This window comes from Biomphalaria glabrata, chromosome 16 (assembly GCF_947242115.1).
Source record: "Biomphalaria glabrata chromosome 16, xgBioGlab47.1, whole genome shotgun sequence".
NCBI classification, from domain to species: Eukaryota; Metazoa; Mollusca; class Gastropoda; family Planorbidae; genus Biomphalaria; species Biomphalaria glabrata.
Window position 1 is genome coordinate 24,098,068 of NC_074726.1, and position 27,892 is coordinate 24,125,959.

A 27,892-nucleotide genomic window follows, 5' to 3' on the forward strand; every position below is an offset into this window, starting at 1 on the left:
AAAAAATTCACCAATTAGTTTGGTAAATAATTATTTTATTTGGTATCTTGAACAAGGGAAAGAAATCGTACTTGACAGAGGCGGTATTAGTTAAAGTTGTCCTCGTGAACAATCTTGAACCCTGAGTGAAAATTTGTTCATGCTTTTAAAACGATCATGTAAGCATTCACCAATGTACCGCCTTCTCCCCCCCTTTTTTAAAAAAAACTGGTTCAGATGACATGATCATAGCACATTGAGAAAGCAAAAAGCTAAACAAAAACAGTTGGAAAAAATATCTCTATCACACAGATTATAAGATAAGAACATTCATACGCACAATGACATGACTGATCCAAACTAATTGATACAGTGACACTTAATATAAGCTTTGTTTTTTTAAAGTATATAATATCTTATTCTTGTTTTTTTGCTAACACCTACTATAGAAATACTTATATTTAAGCTTAAAGGACATATTTTATATTGAGCTATTTTCAGGTCTGCGATAAACATTCTCCACATTTGTAGACAACTCTAACTTGTCATAATCTATGGAAACAAAGAAAAAATACTTTTTATACAAATATCCCTATGCTAATAGTTACAATCTAGTGTTTTAATAAATTTTACTAGACAAAAAAATGATGTTGGCGCCTCCTGTAGTCAGAATGGGAATCGGAAGTGCGAGGTCTGGGGCGCCAACCGTTATTATGCATTCTGAGTCTTTAAGACATGCATTCTCCTGGCGTCTTCTAAACATCATTTCGCCAATTTAAGAAAAGCGCAGGTCAAAATAAAGTTACATTAAATAGTTAAGGGACTGACTGATTCTAAGGTGTGAGATACTATGGAGACAGTCGAATAAGCACATTAAAAAGTAAAAAAAAACTAAAGTTCATCTGTTTCTGTGGCCTACGTTTAACGAGGGTGTCATGTGGCCAGCACAACGACTAATCGCCTTTACTTTTCAGTATCTAATGTCAAGTACCCAGAGCTGGGTCGACTCAGAGGCGCCCAAATATCCCGAAATTAAAAATCCCTGTCTTCACCAGGATTCGAACCTCGGACCCGGTTCGGAAGCAAAGCGCTTTACCGCTCAGCCACAGCGCCTCTATTAAGTATATACATAAAACAAAAACATCAGGTTACCATCAATGGGAACATTAGCCGCTTGCTGACTGTACATCACGTTAACAATGGCGATGCATCCTGATTTTTGAGTATTTATTTCGGCATCCCATACATCTTCTTGGCCATTCTGTATATCTTTCTTTTTCATTTCTATATCAATTTCTTAGGAGAAAAAAGATGAGTATTCTAGATGTTAATACATTATATTTTATAGACACTGTAAGCGTCAGTAGGGATGTTACGTATTTTATAATTAAGCTATTTTAGATATCTAAATGTTCTAAAGTTAGATAATATAGTCCCCCCTATTTGATAGTCATAGCTAGCTAGCTAATGATTTCTACATAACACGGTGATCAAAATGCACTTGAATGTCTATTTATTTTGTAACCTTTATGTTGAATACATGCGGGAGTTCCATCTGACAAGTAGGACAAAGTTTAAGTTTCGGATGATTGTATTTAAATAATAAAATTCTCAAACCAGTCACAGCGCATCTTAAAGACCCAAGCTGAATAAACATTTTATTGGTTAATTTTAAAATATGAATTTTTAATTATCATGAAAATACAGCATTTTTTTTTGTCCTCTAAAAAATTATTTAAAACGTCTCCGCACCTCTCCCTTCCATCCCCTATCAGGACATCGCGCCCCCAGTTTGAGAAACGCTGCTGTATTTATTTAGATAAAAATGATAGCTTGAAAAAAAAAGAATTATATAGTGATGAGACAGTTTGATTTGTGGTTTTAATTAATGTGGTTCAATCACATATTACATCCCGAAGTGAGAAAAATAAAGTCACAATAACCTTCAGTGTCTTACTTTGCTCAGCTTGTAGTCTGTTTTCTTGTATAATATCAGGCATGGTGACATCATTTCTCTCATTATAACCTGGGCTTTCTTTACGTCTGCGTAGTTGTATAAACCAGAGCGAAATTCCAATGGAAGCACTGACCAATATAAGACCTCCCAGTCCACCAATACAACCTCCAATGATCTGGGACACTGGGATGTCTGTGGACAAATTATACATTTCGTTAATGCATGGCTCAAATATTTTTTTTTACTTTAAGTAATACTAGCTGGTATCTACATATATGTTAAAACAGAATTTGTAACCTCGATAGCACAATACGTTTAACACTTGATTAAACGTAACATCTACCATAAATGTATCATCTTACACTGGCCTAACCTGGGGTTGTTAAAACGCGGACAGTTTTACTGAATGTGAAAAAAAGGTTCTATGTGTGTGTGCTGGATGATCATAGGGCTTTATGGGAGCATTAGCAGATTTAGTGATGCATCCCTACATTGTATACTTCATACAGCTTTGGAACAAATCAAATGGGGAAGCCGGTTGGTAATTGTAGTTAGGTGTAAATTAAATATAGAAAATTAAGAAAATAGTTGTCTTGTTCTTTTTTGTTCATTTTGTGTTTGTTAGAAAGAGCGTTTGTTTTTATAAATATTCCTATTTATTTATTTAACAAAATAAATTAAGACTAACACTATTACCTGAGCCTGTTTGTGGGTACTCCTTGATTACATGATATCTTAGAGTTATTTCCCCTGCTTCGTTTGTTACACTTAGAATGTAAGTTATTGTTCCCCCTGCTTCTGCGTCATAGACTGTCACAGTTATCTGTCCCAATGGAGGAGTCAATCTTAAGAAGGTCACTTTGTATTTGCTCTGATCAATAAGTGAAGTCGATTGTCCTGTTTCTGTTTTTAAAACGTATTGCGTCGGTTCAGGATAGCCGTAGACTTCAAAAGTGAAAACTGTATTTTCATTTGGTGACACTCGAATTGTGGGAATTGTGTTGACTTTCTGGACAGACTTTATAGGACCTAAAAACAAATTAAATTTAAGATGTGTATGATGCCTCTTTTATCTATTCATATAAGTGGCGTAATATGTAGGTCACAGCTACGGCTTCGTAGCCACGGGAAACAGCATTCGTCATTAATCTTAGGACTCGAAGACTAGTCTTATTATTATTATTATCATTATTATGCTAGAAATGAACGAGTAGTCATTTTCTGGCGCTGCTAGGGTCGAGTTTCGCTAAAGAGAAACCAAATTCATCTTAGTCCCTTTATCAGTTTCCACTGAGGAATTTTCTGGTGATGTGGCAGGTCTGCAGCAGTATTATTATTATTATCATTATTATTTATTATTATTATCTTACATTTTTATTAGCTTAAACAAGTTCGCTGCTATACTTGATATGCCATGTTGTTGAGTTTCTTCAGATCTAAAGATGATCTCGTCCTACTTATCTGTGGTTGGTTAAAGGCAGGGTTCTAAATTGGAGCAATGAGTTGGATAAAGATCAATCGTTTTAGAGGGCCCCAACACTCACCTGCAACGTCACAACATGTGGGCAGTTTAGGCCACTAGCTCGTTGCCCCGTCTTACAGAAACGTTCCTGAACATCTATTTATTATTTAAATCTTTTAATGAATACCCGCTGACGAACATGTGTCCAAGATGAAGATATTCTAAACCTCCAGATCAAATATAATGTTTTTAAATTGCATTTTCAAAATAAACCAGAGTTTTCCCTGTATGGTCAATTGGCTAGTATTTTTAACCCAAAAGATATACATAAACTGTCAATTTCCTAGTAACATTATTAAAGCCCTTTTCCAGATCCGTGACAACCCAGATTTTTTTGTGTTTTTGAACCTATGCAGAATTTGTAAGCTTATAAGAGGAATAGTAAAAAAAACAAAAAAAAAAAACACCTGACGTAAAAACAAAACTTTTTTCAGTTTAGTGTTTAAACAAAAAACTGTTTAAAATTCTTACTGCTTCTTACTGTGTCTCAAATGAAGGGACAGGTTATGTTAAACTTTTACTCCAACCTGAAGACCACGGAACTAATTTAAATATTGCTTATTACTTTCAATGGGTAATTAATGCCAGATTTCCTTAAGAAATTCTTCATTTCCACAAACACAGGATATCACTCCATTAATAGCACTCTTTTAAAACAAATGTCTTGAGCCAACAGTTTGTTGATTTAAAATTGTAGGTGACATGAGAACTGAATTAAACAATGTATCAAATAAATAAGTAAAAATCACCTATCTATCTATCTATCTATCTATCTATCTATCTATCTATCTATCTATCTATCTATCTATCTATCTATCTATCTATCTATCTATCTATCTATCTATCTATCTATCTATCTGTCTGTCTGTCTATCTATCTATCTATCTATCTATCTATCTATCTATCTATCTATCTATCTATCTATCTATCTATCTATCCGTCTGTCTGTATATCTATCTGTCTTATCTATCTTACACTTTATATTTATGAGCACATAATCCGGATATGACGTCACGTTGTCTTCAAAGCCATTCCGCCCTATACAGTTGTATCTCCCAGAATCCTCACACAGTACGTCACGGAGAGATAACTCTAATGTCTCGTTGGGTGAAATGATTTCTTTGACTGATCCCAGACCACTAGCCAGAAGTACAGCTTTAGATGGCGGACCTGTTGACTTGACTTGACAGTAGATAGTGACAGTATCACCCACACTCACGCTGACTGAGTTTAAACCGTTCACTGTAAAGTTAACAACTTCTGGTATGTCTGAAGAAAATAAGACAATTGCTTAGTTTAATTTAAATGTATGGCTCAACTATCTAAACACAATTAAAAACTAATAACAAAGAATTGTAATATATATATATATATATATTTGTAATCGAAGACAAACCTTCTTCTTCTTCTTAATTGGGGGGGGGGGATAGTTACAAATGTGTCACATTGAAAATAAAATTTAAAAAAAGAAATGAAAGAGTCGTTGTGTCCAGGTAAACAATTTAAAGCCTGGGTTAAACCAACTGGCGTATCCGGTGTGTATATACACATATACATAAAAGGTATTAGAACGAAAGACATGCGCACTCTTCGGTATGTTTGTAATGATGCATATTTGAAAAAACTATTAACTTACCATAAAACTTTGCTTCAAAAATGACTTTATTTGTTTCGTTCTTGAGGTTCTCAACGTAACAAAAGTATTTGCCGCTATCTGGTAGAAATATACACAATAAAACTTAATTACAAATAAAATATTTTAATGAGGTATCCTTGAAAATGTGCTTGTTGACGTTGTCTTCTCATTCTGATTGCATCAACGCCACGCCTGAGGACATTTGGTCAACACTGATTTCTTCTTGGTTGTTTGGTATGCGCGCTGGACTGTCGTCCGGGTTCAAATCTTATCTTGTCTTATCTTATATAATACAGACGTTTCTTCAAAAAAGAAGATGATTACGTCCTACGCGCCATGCATTTAGACATGCATGTTAACTAATGACCTAAACTCCGCTAAGTCACTGGTTTTCCTGGCTAGCTCAGGCAACCCATTCCATGCTCTAATAGCACTAGGGAAGAAGGAGCATTTGTACAAATTTGTCCTAGCATATGGGACGAGGAATGTGCATTTATCTTTGTGTCTTTCAGAGTATTTTATTAAATTTTGTTTTTGTATATGAAGATTATGGTTCAGTGTTTTATGTATAATTGCTACTTTACTTTTAAGTCTTCTATCCTGAAGGCTTTCTAAATTTAGTGATTTTACTAAAGGTGTTACTCTAGTCAAATGTGAATATTCGTTTGTTATGAATCTCACTGCTCTATTTTGTGTCTGTTCCAGTTTCTTAATGTTTTTTTGAGTTAAGGTGCAGGAGGTTTGGTCCAAGAAGAAAAAATTATCTTCAATTCTGAAGGAACATCCGAAACATTAGTATTTAGTACGTAGACAAATTTGAAACTATAATTAATACAGTAAATACACTGAAAGAGCGGAGTTTATTATAAGAATCATCATTTACTTCTTCAAAGTCAGTATTTACATCGGTAGGTGGAACAAACTAATCCTAACACACCAGAAATTGCCAAAATTGCGGCAAAGAGATGCCCAGGTTTGATCAAAGAGAAATGCGTAGGTAATCAAGATTTCTGATGATACTATCACACATGTGTAACACACATTATCCTATCTCACCTTGAACGGGGTCGCGACTTTTCAAAATTTTAGTAAGTTGTTCATAGGTGAAAAATGAGAATGAGATAAAATTTAAACTAATCTCTTTGTTTGAAATATGCATACTCTAAGATCTTGTTTGTAAAATGTTTGTAAATGTTTTCCATGTTTCGGATGTTACTTCAGAGTTCAAGATAATTTACTTCCCGGGACCATCGATAAGTCCAAACGACAGTCCAGAGCGCAAACCACAAGACCAGGAAGCCATCTTTTAATATTGAAGATAGAGACCTTAAAAACATTGCTGCCCAGGACATTAATTTACTAAAATCCGGTACTTTCATAAACATCATATATATATGCGTGCTATTTTGTTTCGCGCTATTTTGTCCGCGCTATTTAGTCTGCGCTATTTTGTCGTGTCATAGCCTTTTAAACTAAGCCTTCCGATTCTTGAGACTTGTGTTTAAAGATATATAATCTAGCTCATGGTCTCCCTCGACATAAAAATGGTTACATCCAACTTTATACATAGACATTAATCTTTTTAAAAATTGTTTTTGAAAAGATCCTTTTGAAGAATCTAATGCTAAGTTAAGAGCTTTTTATTATATTTTGCCCCTATTTAAGGGAGAGTCAATAGATGATCGCTTTATTAAAAAGAAATACGCATAAGTGTAGTGCAGCTCTTAGTAAAGTAAAGCTCCCCTTTCAGACCTTGTGGTCTATTGGGCAGATGATGTAAAGGTCATCTGTTTCTGTGGCCAACGTTTAACGAGGGTGTCATGTGGCCAGCACAACGACCAACCGTCTTTTTTCCCAAACATTTCTGAGGTACCCATTAGAGCTGGTTGACTCAGAGGCGCACAATAATCCCGAAATTAAAAATCCTAGTTTTAACCAGGATTGGAACACAGGATCGATCCCTAGTTCAGAAGCCAAGCGCTTTACCGCTCAGCCACCGTGCAGTTAATACTTGACAATATTTGCACTAGAAATGTATTCTATATAGACATTCTTTTACTAAGGTTTTCTATATTAATTAAATCTAAAACATTAAAACAATCTATTATATTGTTTCAGCTTTCATTATGTATAGATCTATAGTAGTGTCCCTTGGTTCAGCTCTAAGCACAAAACATGAAAGAACTCGGTCAAGACGATCACATAAACTTTATTATACTTGATGGCACATACCACACGATGACCTCTCCTTGTCTAAAAGCTAGCACACTTCCGGTCATTCGCGCATACGTTCTAACTGACATCTATAAGTCAAAATCATTATACACTCATACAAACATTCTTCCGTGACAATGCATATCTAGTATGTACACATATTTTCCTCTAGCTTGAGGCGCTCTGATGAATTTGAAAATATTTATGCTACTTTAAAAAAATAATCCACAGTCGAGTAAGTACTTTTAATTTTTACAAAACTAACTATATAGCACTTTTAGCTATAAGTTGATAACAGAAGAGAGATTTTAAGACTATATTATTTAGCCTTATCATAGTAAAGTTTACCTTGACTTCCATCTATAATTAGGTCACTATACTTTCCAGACTGGCTTACATTCAGACCTGTAGCATCAAACCACTGGACACTAGCTGAAGGAAATGTTTCCCCAGAGAGAAGACAGCGACAGGAAGCTGTAGTGTTACGTCTGATAAAGCCATTCTTGACATACGGTCCACTGGGGCAGTCAGGAGACAACGTGATAAGTGTATTATCTAAATAAAAGAGTAATATATACTTCTTTAAATAAACAATTGCTTTTTTTTAAATGGGAGAATCTGGAGAAATGAAAGTTACTGCATTGGTATAGGAAACTCACAATGATTAAGTACAATGTATTCGTTTGGAATGCGGTGCTCTCTGTGATAAAGTTTGTTTGGTGATTAGTAGTGACTGCTGTACTTGGTTGAGTAAACAGCTTATATAATGAGCAAGGTATGACTGAGTAAATTAGAAGTCAGTTCTTCTTCTTCTTCTTGAAACTGTCAGATAGAGTTGAGCTTTCGGCTCTTGGAACTCTTATCTTTTGTATTTTGTCTTCATTATAGCTTGTGTTTATTATCTAACATGATATGTTTACTACTTACTAGAATTCCAGATTTTGGCATTAAAACACATTGAAGATACTTCGTAGTTATTCAGAAGTATTATCAAGTTATGAGTTTCATGAATGTCACCTTTTGAAGAATAATTGGTAAACACAAATTCGCGTCTATCTTCCCTGATTAGTTCAATATCGTCGTCCTAAAAAAACATTCATATTTTATTATTTCTGTAGATATATTTTTGATAATTGATAAAAAAATGATAATTAAGACTGATGTTAAGGAATGTCTCAATATGTATCAATATCACACTACAGTGGATCCCTGGACACATTGGCATCATGGGAAATGAAAAGGCAGATAAGCTTTCAAAGGCAGGTTCATCTATGGAACAACCAGATAGACCTGTTAAATACCTCACCCTAAGGTCAATGTTAGTCAACAATCACAAAGATGAGTGGCTCAACCAATGGGCATCAGGAAACACTGGCAGAGCCATGTACAAAGAAATGACTATACCTAACAAACTGGACAGTATTAACTTCCTCCCCAGCAAAGAACAATCTACATCTTTCCAACTAAGAACAGGACACACACCACTTTTAAATTACCACCTGAACAAAATAAACTCCACACAACTCCCCCTTTGCAGACACTGCGCCCACCCCTTTGAAACTGTAAACCATATCCTCTTTGAATGCCCCTCCCTAATCCACCTTAGGCAGACCCTACTTCCACTACAGCCCAACATAACCAACACCCTGTACGGCAGTGCTGAACAACTGAAGAAAACAGCACACTATTTTTCCTTGGCACAGTCTGCAAAAGAGCTGACAGCTCAGCAGCAATAAAGCTGGCTAGAAGAAGAAGAAGAAGAAGGAATGTCTCTGCGTGTTTCTGATGCAACAAGGAGTAAAATTATGGCCAATAATTTGTAGAGTTGGGGTGAACAAGAACGAGAGGCGAATGACAGAAAGACGATAGAGCCTTTATGTTACTTAGTGTTTCTCTCTTAAAAGTTAATGAAAGTTAAATTAAAAAAAAAAAAAAAATGGGGAATTTTTTTACCCACCCCTCCCTCATTCTCACAGAGAAAGTGTCCTGGATAAGTGAATGTAGATGTCCAAAATACTGCCCGGGGGCCACATTCGGTCCATGGCGTGGATCCATCCGGCCCTCTGAAACGTTGGCAAAAAGTGTAGAAAATCCCCTTTCATAAAGAAAAGTTTGGAAAAAGTATCCGTTTCTAAGTTAGGGTAAATGGATTGGTACCGATAATAAGCCATCAGATTTAGTTTTATAAAGATAGAGAGGCTCTTTTTAAGGACACGAACAGCTTTGAGAAACCAAACACATAAAGAAATAAGGCGACATTTTTGGGTTGAAACGAGTTTGGTAGATTTCACCTAGAAAGGAGGATAGATGAAAATATTTATAAAAAGGAACCATTTTCCGACGGCGAATGCATAAAAAAGTGCTTGCTAGCAATGAACTGTGTTTCTGAAAAGAAGAATCCAGTGGCTGTTGTCAACATTCTCTTGACAATACAAGGTGAGAGAAAGATATGGGTAGATTTAAATGTAACCAGATTTCGATTTTTAATTTCTATTGCCGCTGACGAGTCTACAGACATATCTAATATCTGTTATTTATTCGCGTTAAAAAAAAAACAGTTTTGAAACCAGAGACGTTAGTAACTATGAGGAGTATGCATGAGACCACCACTATCAAAGTCCTGTCTAAGAAGTTTCAAACATCATACAGCATGGTTCTCTTCCTTGGAAGAAATTAATGGGAATGACTACTGATAGTGCCACAAGTATGGTTAATAGCAAGGGTTATTAGAAAGGTTGTCGAGCCAAATGGAACTGAACCTCTGTAAAAGTAAAAAAGTTTCTCTTTCAGACCTTGTGGTCTATAGGGCAGATGATGTGAAGGTCATTTATTTCTTTGAAATACGGTTAGCGAGGGTGTCATGTGGCCAGCACAACGACCAACCGCCTTTACTTTATCCCAACTAATGAGAGGTACCCAATAGAACAGGGTGGACTCAGAGGCGCCAAAGATCCAGTCTTCACCAGGATTCGAATCCGAGATCCTAGGTTCGGACGCTAAGTGCTATACCGTTCAGCCACCTCACCACCACGAGCCGTGGCTTCATTGAATTATTCCCCAACATAATGTATTTGGCATGGTATCAGTCTGGACCATGTGATGATGATCGTGTTCAGAATGAACAAAGTTCGTGGTTTCGAAAATCCACCTGCGGCCGATGTTTCAAGTGCCCAGACAGAGCTGAAACTGGAACTGGTTGACTTACGAAGCTAAACATCCCTGTTTGACAAATTTCAAGTGATTCAGATAATGGATTTCTACTCTATGTTGCTTGCAGAAACATTTCTAAATCTCCGAAAACATAGGTGGTCACAATAATTACAAACAATTATATTTGAGAACAAACTTTTTCAGTGATGAATCAGACGAAAACCATATTACCTAATCGTCTCACGGACGAAGATATAGAGTTCTAGATTCAGGGCTACAACTCACAATCTCATCAATGCAGCCGGCTATATTTTTACGTTGGTTTATGATAAACTTTCATAAATTAATTCACTGGTTTTTAATCAAAATGGTAGGCCCCTGTATTGTTTAATTCCTGTTTTTTTTTTTCCGTTTTGTTGATGTGGCCCGCGAAACGATTGTTGGAAATGAAAATGGTCCATTGACCGAATAAATTTGAGCATCACTGTAGTACACTTTATAATATTTCAATACAGGCCTTTAGATCTAGACTTAAAATTTCCTGAACATTAGGTTTTTAAATTCTTAGAAAAGCCTTGCATTCGGAAATTCCCGAAAGCGATAGTCCTTTCAAAATCAATGTAGGATCTAGTTGTTGAAAGAAATATATGACCTTTACATCATCTGCCCTACTGATCGCAAGGTCTGAAAGGGATAATCGACTTTATAGCCAAAACCTAAGAAACGGACATCGCCCTCTTGTTGATATTACAAGTTGTTTTAATTGTACCTACTTCTTAAGTCTATTTTATACGTAATATCTTTATGTGGAATGTCTCTAGTTTATTGGTTCTACAAAAGTGAAAAGAGGCCTTTTTTACATGAAAAGCAAAGATTTCACAGACTGTTTTAGTACATTAATAATAATAATAAAATAAAAAGTAAAGAAAAGTTTCTCTTTTTAGACCTTACGATCTATGGGGCAGATCATGTTAAGGTCATCTGTTTCTATGGCCAACGGTTAACAAGCAGGGTGCTATGTGGCCAGCACAACGACCGCATTTACTTTCCCTAACTAAAGTCAGGTACCCATTAGAGTTGGGTGGACTCAGGGGTGCCCTAAAAATCCCGAAATTCAAAATCAAAGTCTTCACTGAGATTTGAACCCAGGACCCCAGGTTTGAAAGCCACCGCGCCCCAAAAAAATAATAAAGAGCTACAATAAATTTGTTTCTAACAAAGCTTGACCCTGGCGGTGCCAGAGAATGAATGTTATTTCGTTTTTAATTTAATAATAATAATAATAAAAAAATAATTATTGAAATAATATTTAAAAAAACAATGGTAAGCAATTAAATATTTGAACATTATATTGTATTTAGCTTTAAAACGTACTTACAAGTACAATTACTTTTACATCGTAACCTCCGGGTTTTTCAACTGTAACTAGCAGGCTGTCAGGGCTTATTTCTCGCACAGTAACATTTGGCTTAAAACGATCTAAAGTAGATACATAAATTTCATTTGCAATGCATATAAATGAAAACTGTTGGTCTTACATGAAAAGTCCGAAAGTTTACCAATTTCTGTCGCATTATCAATGCTTATACAAATGTTTTCTTTTATGTTTACTAACAAATACATTAACTATTTCTCTTCGTAATTGATTTTCCACATTTCAACGGAGTTCTTCATTTTGCTCATTACTATTTCACTAACCCTGTTATGGTTAAGCTTCAGTAACTTTGTCGTTTGTTATCAGAAAATGTTTGAGTTGGTCTAGAATTAAAGGGCAATGCTTGCTCATTTTATATAACACAAAATTAGTTTATAAAATTAAACATTAATTTAATTTAACTAGGTCAAATCAACGTCAATTAGGAGAGAAAGAGTTAAATTCTACTACAAATAAATTATAACAGACATTTAAGAACCACCAGAAACCTGTTCTATACCTTAAATAACACTGTATATAAAAACATTTCGACAAAATACAAATTCCAAATGTAGGAGATAGGATAATTTTATTATTCCAATCAAATGGAAATTCAGTTTGACTAAAATTGACAACCTCAGCGTAACTACTGTACAATAACAATAAAGATGCAAATACAAACAACATTCACACACTAAAAACATACACACACACATAACCAGCGCTTTATAAATTAGACTTCTATGTACTTCTCGATGACGACAGCTGATCTTGTGACACTCTGGCCGAAAGTGGGATGAAGGAGTTTTTAAATCTTTCTGTTTTAGTCCTAAAGGAAAGGAGGCGACCACTTCGATCAGATCGGATGTAACAGTGTTTGCAGGTTGTCTTTAAGAATTGTGTGTGTTTTGGAAATGCATCTTTCTTGAAAAAGCTCTTCAAGAGATGGTAGCTGTATTCGAGTGATATACGATGCTTTTTTTAATTAGTCTATTTCGTCAATGTCTATGTGCCAGTGAAGAATTACCATACCAGCAGGTGATGGCAAGGTTAATTAGGTTACTGATGGTTGATGTATAGAAAAGTTAATTTTTATGTCGATGTTAAATTTCCTTAGCTTTCAAAGATAGAAGAATTGTTGGTGAATTTTGGTGTAAAGGTTGTGGTTGTGTTCACTCCATTTCAGTTTGTTGTTGATGGTTGTTCCTACTCGCTCTACGCTATGGTTGTTTATCTGAATTTCTGCAAGATGGTATATGTTCAGTGTTTTATGTATAATTGCTACTTTACTTTTGCGTCTTCTGTCCTGAAGGCTTTCTAAATTTAGTGATTTTACTAAAGGTGTTACTCTAGTCAAATGTGAATATTCGTTTGTTATGAATCTCATTACTCTAAATTCTTAATGTTTTTGAGTTGAGGGGTCCCAAACAGAGGATGCATATTCTATTATTGGCCTAACCAAGGTTAAATAACATTTTAGTTTCATGTTTTTATTTTATTTATATAAATTTGTTTTAATAAACCTTAATGATTTGTTTGATTTTTCGATTGATTCATTATATTGGGAGTCCATGACAGTTTTTCATTTATTATAGCACATAAGTATGCTGCATTTTTAGTCTGTGTTACTGGTTTACCTTGGAGTTTATTTTTTTAATTTATTTTTTTTGTTACTTTTAATAACTGACATTTTCTGGGCGAAAAGACATGCTCCAATTTCCCCATTTCTGTAGTTCATCTAATTCTCTTTGTAATTTCTGTAACTAGTGTTTTTATTGTTCTATATATTATGCAATCATCAGCAAATGATCTGACTTTTGTTCCTGAACTAATGCAATTTGGTAATATATTGTTATAACCCTATTCGCGACGCAAAAGGGTTAACTGTGTGTGATCAGCTGACATAGGTGACACAGGCCAGTAATACAGTTTAGCGTGCTATGTTGAAAGGCAAGGGACAGTACTGGTAAGAACTTTGCACGTGAATAACGCCCGTGTTATGGTCATCTGATCATAAGCCTGCGCAGACCAGAGACACAGTGTGTAAGAAAGCGGCAGTTCAAGACCGGAGAGCGTTGAGACCGGGACTGTTAGTCAGCCACAAAGTCGGTCCTGGTGCAGTCCTCCAGTGAAACGTAAGAGTCCAGGAAGAGACAGTAGAGTTATGAGTTTATTACATTGATATACGGTCTAACGTTGTAGCAGTTGATTGTGTTGCCAATTGTGTGGTATTGGCTGTTTGATTTGACCATTATTAAAGTACCAGATAATTTGGAGCCTTGTTGTCAAGTTCTTGATGTGTTGTGTTGTGTTTAGCAGTGTTTACAGAAGGCCTGAGTAGGAGAGAATCGTAACAATATATATATATATAAATTAAAAATAGTAGTGGGCCTAAGACTTTTCTTTAAGGTACTCTTGAGTTTACTGTTATTGATGTTGATTTAGAGCCATTTTTTATTACAGTTTGTTCTCTCCCAATCAGAAAATCTTTAATCCACTGATGCAACTAACCATCAATGCCGAAATATTTTAATTTTTTAAGCAAACTATGTTGGTGAAATTTGTCAAAAGCCTTGGAAAAATCTAGTAAGATAGCATCTATTTGCTCACTATTATCTAAACCTTTTGAAAAATCATCAATTCGTCCTATTAGTTGTGTTTCACGTGATCTATATTTCCTAAAGTCATGTTGGTATGAAGTAAAGACATTATGTCCGTTGAAGCGGTTTATGATGTTGGTACATATTATGTGTTCTAGGTTAGTGATAGAGTTCTGTAGTTTCCCTGGGTCAGGAGACGTTAGCTTCTTTGGTACTCTGCCCTGGTTAAGAGTTGCTTGAAAATGTATTTTGAACACTGGGGCTAGCTCATTGCTTTGTTCTTTGAGTAATCTAGCTGGAATACCATCAGGTCCAGATGCTTTATTTGGTTTGGTGTTGGCTAATATGTGTCTTCTTTTCCCTGTGCATTTACCTTTTTTAAAACTACATTTAGAACAACATAATTAAACATAAGAAAATTTGTAACTACAGAGTCGCATAAATGATTTGTACAGAATTAGATTACAGTGAAATTGCAGTCTAGTCGAGTTTGAATTGGTAAAATGAAGAGATGTGTATTTAATTAATCTAAACACAGATTTACATATAGCGTTATGATTTGTCAAGGAAAAAAAGACACAACAAATAAATGAATGTCGTACTTTTTAAACAAAATATTATTAACTAGTCTTTAGTAGTTGAGCATATTTAATAAGCTGTATAAGATATAAAAATTTATTATTTACTCACTTACCTACAGAATTGCAAACATAGTGGCAATAAGACTTCGACCATTTCAATATAAAGATAATCTCTTTATCTATCGAAGTCAATGATTGATTTAAGATACCATATTGAATTAAAGTAAACTGCTCATTTTCGGTTCCAAAGTAGATGAAGACATTGTCCATATCGTTGTTATAATTTGAATAATAATCTTCTTTTAGTGCATGCCCCACTCCGTGCAATTCTGTTAACGACGACTCTATTGTAAATGTGTAATTAAAAGCTGTCAGCCAGAAGTAGTTTGTATCTAAAATGGAGAAAAACAAAACAAAAAAAGAAAACCAAAGCTATGCAAATAATAATAACTAAACATGAACAGGCTTTGCAAAAAATAAAACTTTATATTTTTAGATATCTTAACAATAATGAAACTGTCATTGAATTAAATTATTAGAAAGTACGTTACAAAAATACAAGATATATTATAATCTTTCCATGCTTTGCTAATTTTTTTTGTTTTGTTTTTATTCTTTTTGGTAATAAATAAATAACAGGAATTTATTTTATTTTAATAATTCAAAACTGTGTACAAATCGCTGGCAAAAAAAAAAATAATATAGATGTAGATCTCAAATTTTTAAAAAATCTCAAATCAATATAGATCTATTAATTTTGACTCATAAATCTAGATTATATATATATCTCTTCTTTTGCCAATATTTTTTTTTTCTTCTGATAAACTATTGAACCATTTGCTGTATGCGCGTGAAATTTTTTTTTCTTATCTAATAGTCGTGTTTTTATGTATAGGAATTAGTTTTCATTGGGCGTGTTTTGTTGTCCAAGAATATTGTTTGTGTTTGCGTCAAGCTTAGTTCCTGTATTCTTCTTTTAAAGGAGATGGCGTTCTAGCTTTAGATTTTGTTTACGCTAGTAATTCTTTTCTCAACGAAATACATCAACTGTAAAATTTCTAGAAAAAGGTTCCGTGAAGTTCTGACTTAAATAGAGGTATTACAAAAAAAAATAAAAATTAAATTTTGTGAAAATATTTAGTATGAAAATGTTTTGCTCGTAAATTTTTCTTGAGTGTAGTCAATTCTTTTTGTATGATGGGAATTTTGAAACAAACGTGTACAAAAGCTACCCATTTCAGACATTGCTATCTATGTAACAGATGATGTAAAGCTTATCTGTTTTTATAGATGATAATTAAAGAGGAAGTCAAGTGGCCATTACAACTTAGGGGCTCAGGCTCGTCCTTAAAATCCCGAATTAAAACAACATTAATCTGTCTTCACCGGGTACTTTACCAATATGATACCACAACCTCAAAAGAACTTGTGTAAGAGATAATTTAAGACCTAATGAAATATCGAATAAAAGAAATATAAATAAGTCTACAAAACTTTGTGTATATATTTCGTAAGATTTCGAGAAATTTCACAATCAGAGCTATTTTTTACAATACCTCTATTCAGCTTGTACTTTTGTGGAATCTAAAACCTAGAATAGGACTCAAAACACAGATCTCGTAAACGGCTCTAAATATTTCCCTAGAAAGCTGATATATTATACTAGACTGGAAACCGCAAATAAATTCTTATCCGCGATTGATCGATTCCCAGACCTATATACATATATATATATATATATATATTTATGTACGTAAACTCTTTTTCAAGCTCTTAGGGGAGTCGCCCCAATCAATCTTTTCTGTCTTAGAAAAGTAATGATCTTTAGTTTTCAAAGTTTAGAAATAATGCAAAATCATTTCTCGGATATTCAAGGAAATATATGAAACAAAGCTATTTCATGTTTGTTTCCATTGAGATAAAGTTTAAAAAAATCCTAGATCGAAATAATTCATGTTGATCTTAATCGTCTTATGTAAAGTTAAAAAGATCTAGATCTTTCTAGATTATGTATCTAAAAATTGCAAAATAATAATTATGAGACAGGAGTACTCTTATTTTTCATGTTCAATTACTAGATCTGGATCTAAAAATTAAATTATATGTTACATAGGTTAGGGTTGAAAAAAAAATTTACTTCTTTTATCTACTTTACAAATTAATGCCTTGTTCCAACTTTCTACAAAATTTTCACGACATTTTTCGTAGTGTTAGAAAGTCTCCATGTCCAGTCTAGATAATGTATATATATATATATGTCTATAGCTGATACATATTGTTGGGAAAAGAACTACTAGCTCGTTGGCCAGGCTGGATAAACTCTAGTTTGAACATTATAATTTTTCAAAGTATAAAGTAAATACATTTAAATGTAGCCTATCTAGAGAGCTAGAAAATTATTTAATTTGGACGGACTGTCCGTCGTCGGGTATTTCTGCAAGTATGCATTCTATTATTCAAGAGTTTAATACATTAATGTTCAGCAACATCTATATCTGTCAAGTTTTTTTTTTAGAGAATTTTTAAAGGAAGCAAAACAATTAATTTTCCATTGAATAACATAAAGGAAATGGAGCGCCCTCTCTCTTGATATCCTACTAAGATTAACTGCCCTCCTTGTAAAGTGGAGTTATTTGGTTACGCGAACTGTCACAGTAACTCTACGACGAAGGTCAATGGACAGATGCCAATGATGATACTTTATTCACTTCCTTTATTATTCATTTAGACTTAGTTTAGGGGTTAATGTTAGATCATACAGAAACTTTAAAATATTGACTTACCGATCCCAGGTAATTCCAACGTACTATTTTCATTTCTCCAAAAACATTGCAAAGAATTAAAAAGAAGTGTTGAAATGTTAAAAGACATAACAATGTAGTAACCATAACTCATTCGTTGATCACAATAACCACAAGAAGAATACTTTTTGTTTATGCAGTCTTCAGCAGTGATGTTTAATCTACAATCCTTAGGTAAATATGGGTCCTGAACGATCTAAATAAATAAACAATGTAAACATATTTAAATTAATAGTCATACTTTTGGTTATATGTGGCGGGGAGAAGGGGTCCAATTTTAAGAGTCCCCTGTGTCCCCTGTCACGTGAGATCTTGATCTAGAATACTAGATGATGTTATAGATGCCTTTGCTGTACGGCGTTAAGCAAATTTGAATATGATTTCTCACTTGTGCATCATCTTGCCACAGAAAAACAACAACAGTATTATTCATTAAAAGAGTCTTAGTGATTATTTTTTTTTAAATTTTACTTATATACAGTACCTATTGAAAGTTAGACAAATATATTATTTTTATTAAATACATTATCTCATGTCATGATGTTGAATGTAAAAATGAAGGGGCCCTTAAAAGGTCAAGTCCCCCGGACCCCCAAATTCATATCTATACCACTGGGTTATAATCCCTCTAAAACAGAAAAATAAAATCCGAATGTCATCCAGAATCAAAGTGATAATGAAATTTCTCGATTATCTTCAATATGAACAAGTCTAGTCATGCGTGTTAATCAATGACTTAATTTCTGCAAAGTCTTTGATTGCCTTGGCTGGCAAAAGTAAATCAGTCCATGCTCTAATAGCACTAGCTCTGCTTTTGCCTTTCTGTGGTAAATGCTATATAATTCTTGTTTTGTAAAGATAGGGTTCACATACGCACTTTCACAACGTTTTTCTCTATTAAGGCATGCTAATAATTTAAAAATGTTTTAAAATGACATGTATATAAGAACAAATGTTTAAAGCCGAGTATTACCAATGTGCATCTAACCTCCTCCGTAGTACGACTATCCAGATCATCATCTTTTGCTGTGTTAAGAAATATTTCAAAATGGAATTCTTCTTCATCTTCAAATATAAAATAACATTTTTCCCATCGTATCTTTATGTCCAGACTACAGTTTGCTGAAATTAGAAAAAAATCGTAACGTTTGAGTAAAAAAAAAATAGAAGTAGGGCCGGCTTTACGAATCGCGGGGCTCAATTTAATGGCTGTTGCATAGGCCCCTCTCCAAATTTTATTTTTACAATAACAATTTCTAGTAATTACATCATTATATTAACATTTCTTAGGCAAAATGCAAAGTGAGCAACTCAAAAGAAATAGGCGCCAGTGGGTTAATTAAAGTTTCGTCAATAGTACGATACACGAAACATGCTAACCATTTAAGTTTTAAGTTTCTATTTCGAGTTGGAAGGTGTCATAGCCTGAAATGCTTAAAGTGTGTCTTAGTTTCAAAGAAGTTGAAGCCTAGCCGAGTTCTTGTTTCGACTGACCTGAGCTCATCCTTCAAGTGTTCACATTTTTCTTTCACCGAGCTTCTTATCTCTAGACACCAGGTGTTGTATATTAAAAGCAAAACTATATATATATATATATATATATATATATATATATATAACTATGTCGAATACGTAGCTTATAGTATACAAATAATGTATATATAGCTTAACTTACATTGAAAGCAGAACGTAAGATATAAAACGAGATACAAAAATTTGTTTAACATCGTGATTTTCCAAAAACCTAAAATATAAAAGAAATAAACTTTATTATTTGCTTATCTTTCTATCTTTCAATAAATAAATACATGAATAAATACTTTAGAGAACCAAAAGTAGCCGTTGCACCTAAACGTGTCAATCCGCATCGCATGGTGAAATAATATTTTTCATTTCTCTTCTAGTTTTAGAGATTTGAGTATGACAGACGGATAGAAGGACAGACGGACATTTCGCACAAACCTAAAGGCGGCTTTTTTCCTTGAGGGGGCCGCTAAAAAGGGTGCGACCTGAATTTGAACTCATGGCTCAAGCTTGCTCAGGCTTCTCAAGACAACTCGGTAACCACTCTGCTAGTGGAGAGCTAATGAGTATGGGAGATTGTAGAGTTATCTATTGTTTCTATAGTCTCGTCCTAGTTTTCAGATTTGTGTTCACTAAGACTCAAATGACGACCTATAAAGGGAACTAATTCAGCTTATACCACCACTTTGGTGAATTACAATTTCTTTCCCTCGTTCGAGATAGCCTACCAAACAAAATAAATTATTACAAATAGTTAATTAACTATTTGGTTAAATTTTTTTTATTGATTCTTGCCTTGCTCTTGACAGTATATATACATATAATATATATATATTTACATATATATTTTAAAACATATTTTTAAAAGTGATTTCATAATACCTACCAAGCTTGTGTTTGGTGAAATCAATAAAATACCATTTACAGCGATAGTTACACAAATTTTTAGGTATATAATTCTTGGCCTCTAGGGTAGAGAGATGTCCTAACATTAGATTCTATTTGAAACTGAATAGGTGAAAAAAAATCAGATTTGCGATTGCCATGGACATTATACATTTATTTACCTTACAACATTTTTGACATTTTCTACTTTTTATTAAGTAGATTTTGTTGGATAAAAGATGCATTTTAACTTTATAGATGATCTTTTCTAAACATTGCGGAACAGAACTCATGACGCTTCGAAAGCATTAGACAAGTTACTGGGCAAAATATTCTATTAGACTTAAAATTCAACGCATGCAATCGTATCATGGCTTAGATATTGACAGAGTAAGTAAAATTGGAGACAAAAATTGAAGGTTTTAAGATTTTTAATAATAAATTAGTATAAAAATATATACTTTACATCCTAACTAATTATAAAATAACACTATTGAACAAAAAAGAACATTTCTATGCCTGTTTCCAGGGTTCCAAGAATCAAATCGACAGTTTTTCACTATGTATAACTTTGTTTGAAAGCACTAATTTTTTATACTATGAATGTGTAGTTGTGTTATATCATTTAAAAAGGTTACCTAACATCGGAGAAAGTTACACATTAAGAAATGTTCAAAAGTAATACTTAAGTTCTTTCGATTCCTTTTCATGGCTTGGACACCCTCATGTTTTGCACTTCATACAGGTTACTGTCTAAAGAAATAGAGGACACGGTAAAAAACTAATGTAGGGTCCATGCACTTGGTCTTTTTTATCTATTAATTCCAGGTGTCACGCATGACTAGCTGCCAGTAAAGAGTGTGCGTGGAGTGGAAGAAAGGTATTTACAATTAGCAGTCCTACAGTAAATTTATTCCATGCCTCCACATTTTGCGATTCATCTTTCAAATATGATTCTTCTATGAAAATAGTGTTCTGCTTTTATTGTTGTTGTTTTTTTTTATCAGGCTTATATCAACTCCCTCTGTCTGTCTGTCTGTCTGATAAAAAGTGTTTACACGTTATTTCTTCCACACCCATTCTTAGATTAAGTTGAAACTTCGCAAAATTAATCATTGGCATAGACAAGACATGAATCAATACAAATAAAAGAGTAGCTGGTAATTGTTTATTTTGTATGATACCAATAAGGTAAACTAATAATTCAGTATTCACAGATATGGTAAATTTGTTGGGTTTAGTCCCCTTAAATTATTGTTCTTCCCATTTAGATAAGCTTTTGCTTTTTTTTTCAAAGGATTTTTTTCATATGCTGCTTGTTTTTCTAATTGATCTATCTCTTATTAACAGATCGCCAGAATAAATTTTAGGTATCTTCCAATTTTAGGTGTCCAAACACTGAATGCTTAATTACACAATAACCTGACATCCGTTGTGCACATGGGATTAATCTGTATGGATTATTTGGACTATGTAGATGTTTCAAATGACGTTTACAAAGCTCTGTACCATCAAATAAATTACTGGATATGACTTTTTGGTAATTCAATCATTTCATTAACAAAAAAAACAAGATTACAAAGAGAGTTTGTGTTACACAAACTCAGAGGCGGCCCCCGTCGAAGTCGGATCCCTGTCGGATCTGCATATTCGCAAATAATATTCAAGAGGTGATTTAATTTTGATGTAAAATGTTTTACACGTTTCGGATGTTCCTTCAGAGTTGAAGATAATTACTTCCTAGTCAAAACCTCCCGCAGGACGACGGGGGATGGGAGCGGGCAGGGTTTGAACCCTGGGCCATCCATAAATCTGAACGACAGTCCAGCGCGCAAACCGCACGACCAGGCAGCCATCCGATGGTCAAAGGTAATAATGTTTCAAAGATTCATTTGCCGTAAATTTAAATTTAAATTTAATAAAAAATAGTAGATTAGTTTTAGTATATTAAAACATTACAATATTGATCAAAACGTTTGGAAATGAAAATCTACACTTTTTTTTTACACTTTAAGTTTAGAAATTGAAATTCTACACCTTAATCTAGTCTATTTTAGTCTAAACTAGATCTAGAAATTCTAGATCTAGACTCTAAAATAATTTTAATTAGAATATTAATCCAGATCTAGATATACTGTAATAAAAATCTAGATCTAGTTTAAAAAATCTAGATTAGATCTAAATCAAGATATCATTCCTTTTTTAAACGCGAGTCACATAACGAGGCTTAATAAACATTACTATACCGAGTTCTTTTTTCATTTCATTTGAAGAATTAATTCCATATAACGTCAGAGGGAAAAAAAAACACTACGTCACACGGCCTAGCTAGACTAAAAATCGCCTTCATCTATAAGAGCCATTTATCGAGTGTTCATAGACTTTGGTGCACCGAGTGCGTTCTTTAAGCATTTCATTTAAAGAATTCATTCCATATGACGTCAAAGGAAAAAAAACACTACGTCACACGGCCTAGCTAGAATAAAAATCGCCTTCATCATTACGAGCCTTTTATTGAGTGTTCATAGACATTGGTGCACCGAGTGCGTTCTTTTAGCATTTCATTTAAAGAATTCATTCCATATGACGTCAAAGGAAAAAAAAACACTACGTCACAAGGCCTAGCTAGACTAAAAATCACCTTTATCAACACGAGCCATTTCTCGAGTGTTCATAGACATTGGTGCACCGAGTGCGTTCTTTTAGCATTTCATTTAAAGAATTCATTCCATGTGACGTCAAAGGAAAAAAAAACACTACGTCACACGGCTTAGTTAGACTAAAATATGTTTTCATTAATACAAGCAATTTTTTTCGAGGGTTAATAGACATTGGTGCACAGAGTGCGTTCTTTTAACATTACATTTAAAGAGTCCATTCATATGACGTCAAAGAAAAAAAATTCCATTACCTCACAATAGGCTAGTACCGGTACCATAAAAAAAAATGTCTTTATTTACACGAGATATTTAACGAGGGTTCATAGACATTGGTGCACTGAGTTCTAATAGATATTATTTAAAAAGGATCAAAGCCACATTGTTTTTGCGTTTTGTCTGTCAGTCGGTCTGTCCGTTATCTTGATATAAAAAAAACAACTAAAAGTTATTAAAAATTGATTAACCTTTATTTTACGTTTCAAAACATCGCAATAATTTTTAGGTATGAACACAATTGAAAAGTTTATATAATAGATTGTTCCGGATGTTTGTATAAATAGTAAAAGAAAAAGAGAATTTCAGATAAATGTAATACCGTTAATTAAATTTTTTGGATGGTCTCGTATAAAAATTAGATGTACTACAGCCACGTGGAGAGATTTTGATACCTTACTTTGGTGTTTGGATTCTGTTTTCCTTAAAAATCGGAACATAATATTAACGATAATTAGATTTTTTAATGTTTTAGGTAGAAAGTTAAATGTACTGTAAGAGAGTAGTGAGTTAAAATATTTTTCATAAAAATCCGTAAAAACATTATTTCGTAAATGAGAAGATTATTTGTTTATTAATTAGAAGAGGGAGTTCAAACAATTATTTGGCGTTAGTAGATTTTTAAATAAATTAGGAAATTTCTGGCGACGATTTGTAAGAAACAAAATCCGGAACTTTCTTTATCGATTACAAAACTTCTATGTTATGTTTTACAAGAAAATTAAATGTCTAAAAAGTAATTTTCAGTAATCAATTCTAGTAAATTACTTTTTTTAAAAGCCTTATGCAATTTCAAACAATCATTAGGCATAATTCATGTTTTATAAAACAATATCCGGAACATTTTTACACTTAATGAAATATAAGTCAGTATAGAGATTATGATTTAGCATTAATATGCTATTTACATAAAAAACGGAACAACATATTATTGATGATGTGTTTTTGCAACGTTTAAGCATGGAAATTGAATGTAATATAAGTTAGAAGAGCAAACAAACATTTGTTGGCGTTGATTAGTTTTGCACAAAAAAATCCGGAACAATCAACTTTAGATACTTAAAACTATTGAGATGTTATGGGAGGAACATTAAAGGGTAAATCAGATTTTCAATAGCTTTTAGAGTTCTAGTTTTTTAAATCTAATCGTGACGGACAGACCGACCAACAGACAAAACGCACAAGAATAAGCTTCTTTTATTCGGATGGGGGCACTAAACAAACAAAAAATAAAATCTGATTTTTAAAAAAAGTTTAAGGAATTGGTTTAGCACCTGTTCATGTTGCGACGTTACGCTTCTGCACGAAAATCGCTGCATAAAAAGTCCATTTAAAAAAATGTGCGTGATATTTACATACAAATTGCATTATTAGCCTTTATAAACAAACAGAAATGTTTTCTTTTAATTTTAGCAGCTAGTTGACCAGAAAAAACGTCTTTAACTATTATTTGTATTTGTTGTAAACATTTCCTGTACATTTTTAAAATATATTTGACTTAGTGATACTGAAAATACACAAAAATTGTCCATCTTTGTTAGCATATTGTAACATTGCCTCCCTTACATTTACGTAATTGTTTTAGAATTGGTGTATTTTTATGAAAAAATCGCTTGCATAATTAATTTTATAAATTAAACGGTTTGCTTTTAGAAAACCAAAAGTAGCCGTTGCACCTAAACTTTTCAAGCCGGATTTAATGATGAAATAATATTTTTCATATCTCTTCTAGTTTTCGAGATCTGAGTGTGACAGACGGACAGACGGACAGACGGACAGACGGACATTTTGCACAAACCTAATAGCGGCTTTTTCCCCTTACGGGGGCCGCTAAAAAAAGAAGTATTGCTTCCAAACTAGTTCTTATTTTAGTACTTTTGGGAAATTCCTAATTCTACTTCACAAAATATCTTTTGTGTTTTGTCCATTAATCGTTACGTTTGGGAAAGAAAAAGGTAATGTATCTTCGAGCCTATTTTACCTCTTTCTCTCCGTAATTATTCATTTTACTCATGTATATCCCACTACCCTGTTATGATTAAATTTAAATAACGTTTTTGTTTGTAATCAAAAAATGTTATATTTGGTATACAATTAAAGGAAAATGCACACCCTTTTTAGATAGCATAAATTAATGTTTATAAAATGAAAATAAAAGTTCATTTTAGAAAGTAGAAGCACAAAGCTGTAACTTACTGAATGTGGACAAGTCTCCCTTAAAACTAGATCTCGACTAGATCTAGGCAATATTTTATGATCCAAATTAAATAAAGATTTTTTTGATGATATTTATTTATATTCTCACAAAATTTAATATATAACATATATAAAAAATTTATATTAATTGTCTTGAGGTCACTATCCCATGTCCAACACCACTATAAATATTAATATAGAAAAATATAGTAATTTTTAGCCTCCACACTATCAAAACATCGTTTTTTTTTTTATAAAATCAATCAAAATGAAAAAAATCCGTATTTTTTTTCTAAACGGGAATGACTCATAATTTATTTATATGCAATTAAAAGAATTAAAAGCATTTTGTAAGGAAAGATAACAAAACATTTTTTAAGCATAGACGATAATATCGTTGGTTAGGCTGCATATTGGGATAAAATCAACGATAATATCGTCGGTTAGGAGAAAAAAAGCTATTTAGTGAAGGGTGGGTTTGGGCAAACGACTGTGAGTGAATAATAAACTAATGAATCCTCTGTGCGCATCCATTGTCTTCCGAGACAGAAGGGGCCATATACACATACATAGATATCAAGAATAATAATAAGACAGTAAACTATTTTGACCTATAACAACATTCCTTATGCATTCGGGATTTTCGGGACGCCCCTGAGTCGCACAATGAGTACCTTACATTAGTTTGGTAAAGTAAAGGCAGTTGGTCATTGTGCTGTCCGCATGACACATTGTACGTTAACCGTGGATCACAAAAACAGATGACCTTTATGTCCTCTTTACCGCAGACTGCAAAATCCAAAAGGGCGTACTTTACTTAATTAACTAGATATAACTATTTCAGGTTATTAGGATGTTTCGATGGTATAAATTCAGTCTATAATCTGTTAGAGTTATTTATAGTACTAAATTATTGATTGAACTCAGTTGAAGCAATTTTAAATATCAATGGTTTTTCAAATGTTAAAAATCAAAACTCAGCTGAGAATTCGGTACAAAATATTGAAAAAATGGAGAACGGTGTGACTTTTGGTATGTTACTGGATGTGGCTGCTGGCAGGGAACTATTAAATTATATTGCGAAAATCAGAAGGTCCACAGTGCACCAGTTTCCACACAGGTCAAGTGACACTGCAGGCAGATAGATTTCCTTGCAGCTCTTGGAACTTCAGATATGACCAAAGTTTCTCCCAATCAAAATTTTGCCGGTTCTTGCACCGGAACTATGTACCAAGATATGGGTCAGTGTTCCTTCTGAAGTGGGCTATTATCATATTGTCTGAGATTTTTACCAACACCATTGGACACAATATTGCAATTTATAATTTGTTAATTTACATAGCTAAAAAATGAAAGTGATATACACATTTCTGTGTTAACGTGCTTGAATTTTCGACATTTTTAATCATTAAAGTTTCAAACGATTCCATAAGAGCATTTTTTTTCATTAAAAGATTACTTCATGTACAATTATGTAATCATAGCTGCTACATAATAATTTCTTCGGAGCTATGTTTTCTTTTCTTATATATTACAGACGTTACTTCAAAAAGAAGATAATTTTGTCCTACGCATTTCGTGTGTCAATCTAGTCATGCATGTTAATCAGTGACTTAAACTCTGCTAAGTCTAATTGTAAAACTGGTTTAGTTATTCTGTCTAACACAAGTAAGATTTGACTAGATGTATATTGTTACTCCTACAAGTGAAAATCTAGCTATATCTGATTTTATGATTCCAATTCTTTTTGTGCTTGTGATAGACATTGACCTTGTGGCTGTTGCTGGCTGTCTTACTTCGACTGATTACTCTGGAGATGTCTGGGGTTTCCTGTGCGGGTGTATTAGATGCACATAACAATGCCTACACAAGTAGAAAGTCCAAACCGTTATACAGACTTAACTGAAGCTTAATACTGAAAAGGCCACAGTCGAGTCTCTGTCCTTAATACGAAGTTATCTCTCTGAAGTTCTAACACCAACTGACTAATACTAACATTAACAGACTATATCCCGCTAAGCCGTGACGTCACTAAATGTCGCATTAAAAGTCCGTCAACTATGGTGCGTCTCTATACTAACTAAATGTTTAATAAGACTAACTAAGTATCTAACAGTGCATTATTTCATGTTTTTTTAAAGGGTAATCAATTTGTATAATATTACCTTGTCCCAAATTTATGAATTATACTTAAGATAATCATCCCTTTATTCCTCCGTTTGAATATATTTCAAACCTCGAGGCCGATTGAGGTTGTCTTGACTTGGTCATGTTTACTTAAATCCTCCTTCTGCTTTTTTCCATGTAAACATTGAATTTAAATATGAAAAGGTCAAAGGCTAAAATCACAAAAGCTACTTCTTCTAAAGATCTAGGGCATATTTAAAAGATAGAATAAAGTGCCAGTGGTATTTGTACATTTCCATAATATAATCATTAATAGCAATGTAGTTCTATTTTTAGAATATTCGCGATGAATGTGCAGCCAAACTTGAAATAA

The 27,892-nt window shown here is 33.4% G+C and overlaps 1 protein-coding gene across 7 annotated transcripts; it reads right to left on the reverse strand.

The window, feature by feature from the left end:
* Positions 1-18: 18 nt before the first annotated feature.
* On the reverse strand, positions 19-27,880 carry LOC106072985 (uncharacterized). Of its 7 annotated transcripts, none has more exons than XM_056014621.1 (15): positions 27,558-27,880; positions 20,949-21,016; positions 19,530-19,598; positions 18,828-18,976; positions 17,837-18,050; positions 15,167-15,445; positions 11,837-11,937; positions 8,236-8,392; positions 7,657-7,863; positions 5,095-5,172; positions 4,434-4,727; positions 2,633-2,965; positions 1,937-2,128; positions 1,132-1,275; positions 19-531 (listed from the first exon to the last, which is right to left on the reverse strand). In XM_056014621.1, exons 2-15 carry the CDS (start codon positions 20,971-20,973, stop codon positions 461-463), a joined length of 2,313 nt encoding a protein of 770 aa, XP_055870596.1. In that variant the 5' UTR covers positions 20,974-21,016; positions 27,558-27,880; the 3' UTR covers positions 19-460. The 7 variants fall into 7 exon arrangements, with proteins under 7 accessions (XP_055870596.1, XP_055870594.1, XP_055870600.1 ...); XM_056014619.1 differs by lacking the exons at positions 20,949-21,016; positions 27,558-27,880 and adding exons at positions 20,265-20,386; positions 20,773-20,879; XM_056014625.1 differs by lacking the exon at positions 19,530-19,598.
* Positions 27,881-27,892: the final 12 nt, after the last annotated feature.